This window comes from Pseudocercospora fijiensis (genome assembly GCF_000340215.1).
Source record: "Pseudocercospora fijiensis CIRAD86 unplaced genomic scaffold MYCFIscaffold_5, whole genome shotgun sequence".
Lineage (NCBI taxonomy): Eukaryota > Fungi > Ascomycota > Dothideomycetes > Mycosphaerellales > Mycosphaerellaceae > Pseudocercospora > Pseudocercospora fijiensis.
Genome location: NW_006921536.1, coordinates 3,848,186 through 3,856,752, shown reverse-complemented (window position 1 = coordinate 3,856,752; position 8,567 = coordinate 3,848,186). Strand labels below are relative to the sequence as shown.

Genomic DNA, 8,567 nt, shown 5'->3' with positions numbered 1-8,567 from the left:
ACTACTTGTTTAATACTTTAGTATAACTATACTTTCTAATAATTGTCGCTATATTAAAGATACTTAGAATTACACGCTCTATATAGTAATATAGGTGTTAATGTTATGCGACAAAGTGCGATATACGGCATATAGCAGATCTAGCCTCTAGCGGCTAGCTATAGCTAACCGGCTTAGGGAGAAACGTAGTTATACTATACTATAACGTCGTATGTATATAATATTAGTATGTATCGTCTTCCCTTTATACGCGCTATCGAATGCACCATTCAGATTAATATATTTCGCCAAATGCTGAAAGTTTCTATACAGTTAGCTAGAAATCTGCACTTTTAGTGGATTTGGCTTCAGACCCTCGCAAGCGAGGGCGGCAAGCCGGAAGCGGGAGGGTCTGTGCGGAGACAGAGCATCATGATGAAGGCCTTTGGAGCGTGCGTCAAGAGCAATCCGGAAGTTCTAGCTGCTAGCAGCCAGCATACCAGAACGTATGTGATATACGCCAACATGGCAAGAGGTGTCGGGTGGCGAAGCTCGAAAAGAAATCAAAAGATATAGTACAGCCGATGCCAAATGAGCCCCAACCGCAGGCGAGAAGCAGCCGAGGATACGACACCGTCTATGTGAGTTGGCTGAGAGGTAAGATTGTTGACGACGCACGAGACTCAACACAGAAGAAGGTAATCAGCGCAAGGACACCTACGACGAGCAGAAACTAGACGTGTGGCGTTGCCCAGCCGTATGCTGGGGTATTGTTCCAGGCCACGTTTATCAGGACCAGACCGGTGACGCCGAGTATAGAGCCATGCCAGTCCATCCCAGGGCGCTGACTCCGACTCATATCATCTGCAAGCATGTTGACTTCTCGTATACCGGGAATTACAATGACAGCAACACGGGCGAGGAACAATGCTGCGATACCATAGCTGCAGAACAACCAAGGCCTAAAATATGTCAGGTCCAAAAACACATCCCGGCCTTCGCGATGGTATGGAGCCTCGAATGGCCAGAGCCGTAGGAATTCCGCGCAACACAGCCGCCGTGGACGTGGTGTACGGTGGATAGCCTTTCTTCCTGGGTTGTTGCTCATTGCTTTGTTAGTCATCTTACATGGGCGCGCGAGTATCTATATATCAGCAACTCCAGGGGTGGCACGGACGTGGCACAGGCCAGTCGGAGTTGCTAGCAACTCCAGCCCTACTAAGCCCCGCTAAACCTTATACAAATCGTAGTCTTGGCAAACCCACATCTCTACTATTCCTAAATTCCTCCTATATTTCCTATTCTATATCGCCTATATTATATAACGGCTACTAACGTCTACTAATATAGACGTATCTATACCTAGCGACGTCGCCGACCTTAAGAAGCTTCGATAGCGCGTTTTTACCCTCGAAGAGGATATTAAGACGGATATAGAAGGCTAGAGACTAATATAGCGCTACTATATAGGCGACAGTATAACTACGTAGGCGACGGCACCTATCGATATAGTATACCTTCCTTAAACGACGGCAGTTTAATAGACGTTATGCGCTAAGTCCTTTACTAATAGCGCCTTCTATTTGCGCCTACTATACCGAGCGGTCTTCGCTATTTAATAGTCGTCGCGAATATACTAATACTATAGCTATTAGACCTACGACAATATATACTATAACAGTCGCCGCTAATCGATATATTACAACTTAGTAACTAACAGGCACGCGTGTTTATTAACGACCGGCGATTCTTACTAGAAGACTAGCGGCGGCTGTTTAATAGTAGGACTTTTAGTAGTAATCTATATAATAGAGGCAATAGCGGCGGCGGCAATAGACAATAAGGCAAGAGCAAGTAGATATACCTCGGATTTAGCGCAACGGCTATACTATACGTTAACTTTAGCTTTATTAAGTTATCGCTAGCGACCTTCGAAATTACTATATTCCTAAAGCCCTTTCGAATTTAAAGCACATTTCAACTAATTTTATTAGGGGAGTTGCTAGCAACTCGAAGTAGGGGGTAGGACCGGGGTAAAAGTAGGTCAAGCCAATTAGCGCGAGTTGCTAATATATAGACACCCGGGCGCGCAGCTCGAGATGTGTTTAAGCTCGCTACGTAGGCTTACACTAGTCTACGCCTAGGGCGTATAAGGGATCCTTACTAAGCCTGGGTTAATAACTAGGATTATCTTAGCAGTCAAAATGAGTTAGATAGTATTTCTAAGGCTACTCGTATTAGCAATATATTAGCAATACTAGATTAGGAATTAAGGGCTAAGAACTAGTATATATATATAGCCTAGCTCCTATTATAAAAATCAAGCCCTAGTAGCAGAGATCTCCTACCTAGTAGTACTACCTTATCTAATCCTATTTCGATAGTATTAGCCTTCTAACTTGCCCTCTAAATATTAGTACTAAGCCTAGGGGCTTTATTATTAAATATCTCTACTATATATTATACTTAGAACCCTCTTGTTTAATTACTATTATCTTATCTATTTACTCGCTTGCACTAAACTATAGTCTAGAACTATAGAATACGATATAGATATAGCTAGGTATAAAATTACCCCCTAGATAGCTAATAAGGCTCTTAATACCTTAAGAACCCTCCTATACTTTGCCTAACATCCTAAGCTATTAGCTAACTTGCCTAGTTTTTAATAACTATAAGCTAGGCCTGCTAATTAGCAGTAGCCTATAACCTAGTAAGCAGGCTAACTACCTAATTTAACTCCTCCTCCTTATACTCTAGGACCTATTTATACCCCTAATAATTAGGAAATAGGGGATGCTTAACTAGAAGAAGAGTATTAGGGCATTATTAAGGGGATTAGAATTAAAACCCTACGCAAATTTAATGCCTCTATAAGAAATAATAAATATAAGGATTAGATTAATTATTAAGGAGGTTAAGACTTGTCTAGATGCCTTAGAGGAATGCAGTATTGGGATGTATATTTCTGGGCTGTAGAAGATGGCTGTTGCTTCTGCCTTGCTTGCTAGACAACCTTAAGTCTTCTAGAGACAATACTAGGTTATATATAAGACTATCCCTCTAACCTTAAGAGAAGGCTTATTTATCTAAACCTTAGAAGGTCTTAGAACCTAGTATATTAATATAGACTAGAATAAAAAGCAGAAGCGGAAGTTTAATAGTATAAGGTAGCAGACTTCTACTAGGAAGTTCCTTTATAACCTATAAGCCTTATAGTTTAGGCTTAGGCCCCGACTAGACATCGGCTACTTAAATATAAGGATTCTTATAGGATTGAAAAGTAATGTTAGGGATAAGCTTAACTAGAGAGGAATACTTTAGGAGACAAGCTATTTAGGTTAATAAGATCCAATTTAAGAATAGGGATAGGCTAAATGCTATTAATAATGCTATAGCTAAACTAGAACACTAGCTAGCTAAGCAGAGCATTACTGCCCTACCTTAAAAACACCCTAAACCCTATGCTAATATTAAATACAGTATTAGAAAGAAGGATCTTAGTAAGGCTAGGTGTTAGAGGCTATACGTAATTAGTATGTAACTAGCTCGAGTGAAGCTAGGGTCTTAGTGCCTTAGGTAGGGCTTGGCGCTTAGCGTTAGGCTAACTAGCCTGCCTTCCTCCTTCTCCTCCTAGTTCTCTATCGAATACTACCTATACCTACTACTACCCTATCTACCTGCTAATATACCCTTCTTATATAGTATTCGATCTACCCTTTAAGGGTAGTAGCTAGATAGTCCTTATTTCAAGCTTTTAGCGGTATAGCTACGAAAACCGTTAATCTAACTATATTGCGCCCGAGGCGGGATCTATACGTACTATTCTATTAGAATAACCGTACTAATCATTAAGCAAGGTCTTCTATACGGCCTATTATACTAAGTCAATCGTACTAAGCCGATATCTACTAATTCCGCTATATCCGCATCTTAGGGGCTTATAATACATTATTAGTGTTACCCCTTATAATAGCCGGCTTATTACGAAGCAACAACAACCGTACTGCCGCTAGTAGCGCTAGCAACGACAACGCTAGTAGTATAGTACCTACCGAAGTGCCTGCTAAAGCACCTACTAAAGTGCCTCCTACTAAAGAGCCTGCCGGAGAGCCTACTAAAGAAGAACCTGTAATTCTAGGTAATAATCTAGAATTGCCTATTAACGATATTCTTAACAACATTGTTAATCGACGATATAGCTAGCTAGCCTTTAGCCCTTAGCTAGTAGCGAGACTTTAAGAAGCTACTTAGAACAGGCTTACTACCTTACGACAAGAACAATAGCTAAGGGATAATCTCCTCGAGATTCGACGCTTATAGGAAGCCCTAACAACTACTGCTAAGCTAGGACTAGTAGCAGTACCCTCTATATAAAAGAAGGATACTAAACTTAAGGATTGTACTATATTCGATAGCTCTAGTCGGAAGCAATACAACGACTACATTCGCGACTATAAGCTTAACTAGCGCAACGCACTAAGAGCGCTGCTAGATGACTATTCCTTAGTCGTATACGCTATGTAGTATATCAATAGCGACCTAAAACGCACTTAGGATAATCACTTCGACTCCCTTAGTAACTAGACTACTATTTAGTAGAAAACCTATAAGACTATTATACTAGACACCCTTAGGAACCCTATACTAAGGCAATAACACGCTTAGGACTAGTACCTTCGAGCTAAACAAAAGACTAATTAATCGGCTCGCTTATTTAAAGCCTATTTAAAGACCCTCGAAGATAACCTTCCGGCTAAAACCGATTCTGTATAGATCTCCGAAATACGCCCTAAATTGAGGTAGGAGCTTATCCTTAAATTGGACCGCCGCCGTGTGTTCGAATAGGCTAATCTTATACGAATTCAATTCATAATTAAAGTAGAAACTATAGAGCGTATAGTATAGCTATAGTAACGGTTAGAATCTAAGATACGACTATCTACCTATCGTAGCTAGGGAGGCAACAATCAAGGTTCGTATTAGAATAACACTAATGCTAATAATAGAGGTAGCAACAACAATAACCGTAGAAGGGGCCGTAGCCGACGGCTATATAAAGGAGGCTGCGATAGGGGTCGTAGAAGGGGCTCGTATCCCTATAGTACTAACCGCTCTGCTAATAACAATAGCTATAGCAACCTCCTAACCGGATTAAAATGCTTCAATTGTAACAGTACTAGCTATCTACTAGGCTAATGCGATAAACCTAGGGATTAGGCCCGAGTCGACCGTACTACCGCTAAGCACCGAAAAACCCTTTTAGTAGCTAACGCTACCCCTATAGGCTAACCTTCTAATTAGTCGAAAAAAGAATAAGCGCCGTACTAACTGTTAGCCTTGTACAGCGTAAGACTATCGACATTGTACTAGCTATTACACGTACCTGTCTCGTAGGGGATATATATAGGAACAATTATAAAACCTAGGTTACGCTAGACCTAGGAAATAGAGTTAGTGCCCTTATCAACTATCGCCTAGCTAAGCAATTAGACCTTCGACAATTGCCTAGGACTAACCTGCTAACCCTTGCTTAGTTTAATAACGCTCGGCACTTAACCTATAGGGCCTACTATGTTTATATAGCCCTAAAGGACGACCTTAGTAATAAGCGCCTACTAAACTTTACTGCCTACGTAGTAGACATAGACAGTCTCCTATCCGATATTGTTATTAGCAACCCTATTCTTAAATACTACGCTATAGTTATAGACTTAGGCATCTAGAAGTAGCGATTTAGAATCGCTAGGAAAGAGGATATTAAACACATCGACGTTAGCGAGTGCCCTAACGATATTAGGGTCCTATTTATTAGCAACCTAACTCTAGCTAATCCGACTACCGACCTACTCGGTAGTAATAACGATAAACCTGTGCCTCCTAATAGTATAGACCCTAACTAGCTCGCTCGCATACCCTAGACTATTAGGGAGACCTATATCGAGGTGTTTAAACACTACCTAGCATCGATATTGCCTATATTCAAAGAGACGGATTATAAGATTAATATTATAGAGGGCAAAGAGGTCCCTTTTAGGCCCCTCTACAACCTTAGTAAACGAGAGCTTGCTGTCTTATATAAGTACTTAGAAGAAAACCTAGCTAATAGCCGGATACGGTATAGTAATAGCCCTGCTAGTGTACCTATCCTGTTCGTACTAAAGAAGGATAGTAGCCTGCGCCTATATGTCGACTATCGTAGGCTTAACGCTGTTACTATTAAAGACCGCTGTCCACTTCCGCTTATTAATAAAACCCTCGATCGCCTTTCTAGCGCCTATTACTATACTATATTAGACATTAAGGACGCCTATTACCGCATCTGTATTCGCAAGGGCGATAAATAGAAGACAGCCTTTCGTACTCGCTATAGCTATTTCGAGTACTTAGTTATGCTATTCGGCTTAGCTAACGCCCCTACGACATTCTAGTCCTATATTAATCGGGCCCTATTAGGCCTATTAGACTACCTCTGTATAGTTTACCTAGACGATATCCTAGTCTATATATACTTACCTAACATTGCGGAGTACTAGGCTATAGTCCGTAAGGTACTCGATCGTTTAAAGGTATATAGACTGTATTGCAAGCCTTCTAAATGTACCTTTGCTACTAAAGAGGTGTCCTTTCTTAGTTTCCTCGTGTCTACCGAGGGTGTTAAGGCTAATCCTAACCAGATTAAGACTATTACTAAGTAGCTAATACCTACTAGTATTAAGGAGCTTCAATCGTTCCTCGGCTTCGCTAATTTCTATCGTCGCTTTATTAAGGGCTATTTACGGTATGTAATACCCCTAACTGAGCTTACTAAAACTAAGGCCAATCTATCTAGAGAGTTTAAATAGACTAACAGAGTACAAGCCGCTTTTAACGGTTTAAAGAAGCGCTTTACTAAAGTCCCCTTGTTATACTACTTCGTACTAAGCAAACTAATCCGTATTAAGACTAACGCTTTACAGTTCGCTATATCGGCTATTATGTTATAGCAATTAGATAATAACTATTACTAGTACCCGATTGCCTTCTTCTCGAGGAAGATAATCGATACTAAGCGTCGCTACGAGACCTACGAATAAGAACTCTTAGCAATCGTAGAAGCCTTTAAGCACTAGCGCTACTATCTCGATAGTGTATAGCATACTATTTAGGTCTATACAGACTATAACAACCTCCGTAGAATTACGAAGGTTACTAGGGTTATAGGTCGATAGGCTAGATAGGCCGTCTACCTCGCTAGGTTTGATTTTAATGTATTATATCGGCTAGGCGTAAGCAACCCTGCTAATAGCCTATCGAGGCGACCTAATTACGATAGCGGGACTTAGCAATCCATCAATTTATTGTTTCTAACCCTATAGTATAAGATTGCTATAGCCCGTATTGTTAATAAGCAAGCGTAGGATAAGCGGCTTACCGGACTCCGCGACGGCTTAAAGTATATTAATGCTCTTACTATATTAATAGTGCGTACTAAGGCAAGGGCTAAGGACATAGATAGGAGAAGTTATAATAACTCCCTAGTCGACATCGCAATATATAGTAACAGCGATAGCACTACTATAGTTAATCCGGCTACTAGTACTATTAGATATATATAATGCGTACCTCGTTTAATAGCGAGGGTGCTATTAAATAACCTTACAAATAGGGATAGTTAATCGTTTATAGATAAGCTATTACGTACTTAGTAGAGGGACGCCTTTGCTACTAAACGTATCGACAAGCTTATAAGTAGGCGAACGACTCGATCTAGTAAGAGTAACTAGTCGGTCGATAACAAAGGTTATTTGAAGTTTAAGGGCAGATACTATATCCCCGCTAAATATTCGATCCGACAAGAACTTCTTAAGCGATACTATAATAGTAAGCTTACCGGTTACTATAGTATAGAGAGGTCGCACGAGCTACTATCGCGTATATACTACTAGCTAAATAGTAAGCGGGACATAAAGGAATACGTTAATACGTATACCGTATGCTAACGTATTAAGGCACTAAAGCATTAGCCTTTTAGCGAGTTGTCCTCCTTACTAATCCCTTATAAGCTATTTGCAGAGCTTATAATAGACTTTATTACAGGCCTTCCGCCTACTAAACGTAGGGGCAGCAAGGACGTATATAATGCTATCCTTGTTATAGTAGATCGATTTACTAAAGGCGCTCGATACATCCCGGCGCGCAAGGATTAGACTACTATTAATATAGTAGAGGCGCTATAGACTAATATCTTCTATACCTATTAGGGAACCCCTAAGGGGATAGTCTCCGATAGGGGCTCGACATTTATATCGCACTATTAGAGCGAAATATACCTATAGCTAAGACTAAAGCATCGGCTATTAATAGCCTTCTATCTATAGACTAACGGTTAAACAGAGAGACAGAATGCTACCCTATAGCAGTACCTGCGCAGTTATATTAACGAGAACCCTAAGGATTGGGTCAATCTCCTATAACCTATAGAATTCGTATACAATAACAGTATACACTTATTAACTAAGGTTTCACTATATATAGCTATAATAGGTCAAAACGCCGCGTTGCTATAAGATCTATTTACCTCGCTCGAGGCCGAGCGTAAGGAAAGG

The 8,567-nt window shown here is 40.5% G+C and overlaps 1 protein-coding gene across 1 annotated transcript; it reads left to right on the top strand.

The window, feature by feature from the left end:
* Window positions 1-291: 291 nt before the first annotated feature.
* Window positions 292-2,958, top strand: MYCFIDRAFT_175794 (uncharacterized protein; the record flags this gene model as incomplete). Its single annotated transcript, XM_007929463.1, has 8 exons — window positions 292-300; window positions 337-393; window positions 421-521; window positions 576-620; window positions 661-985; window positions 1,016-1,054; window positions 1,099-1,175; window positions 2,931-2,958. The coding sequence occupies 8 exons, from the start codon at window positions 292-294 to the stop codon at window positions 2,956-2,958; spliced, it is 681 nt and encodes a 226-aa protein (XP_007927654.1).
* Window positions 2,959-8,567: the final 5,609 nt, after the last annotated feature.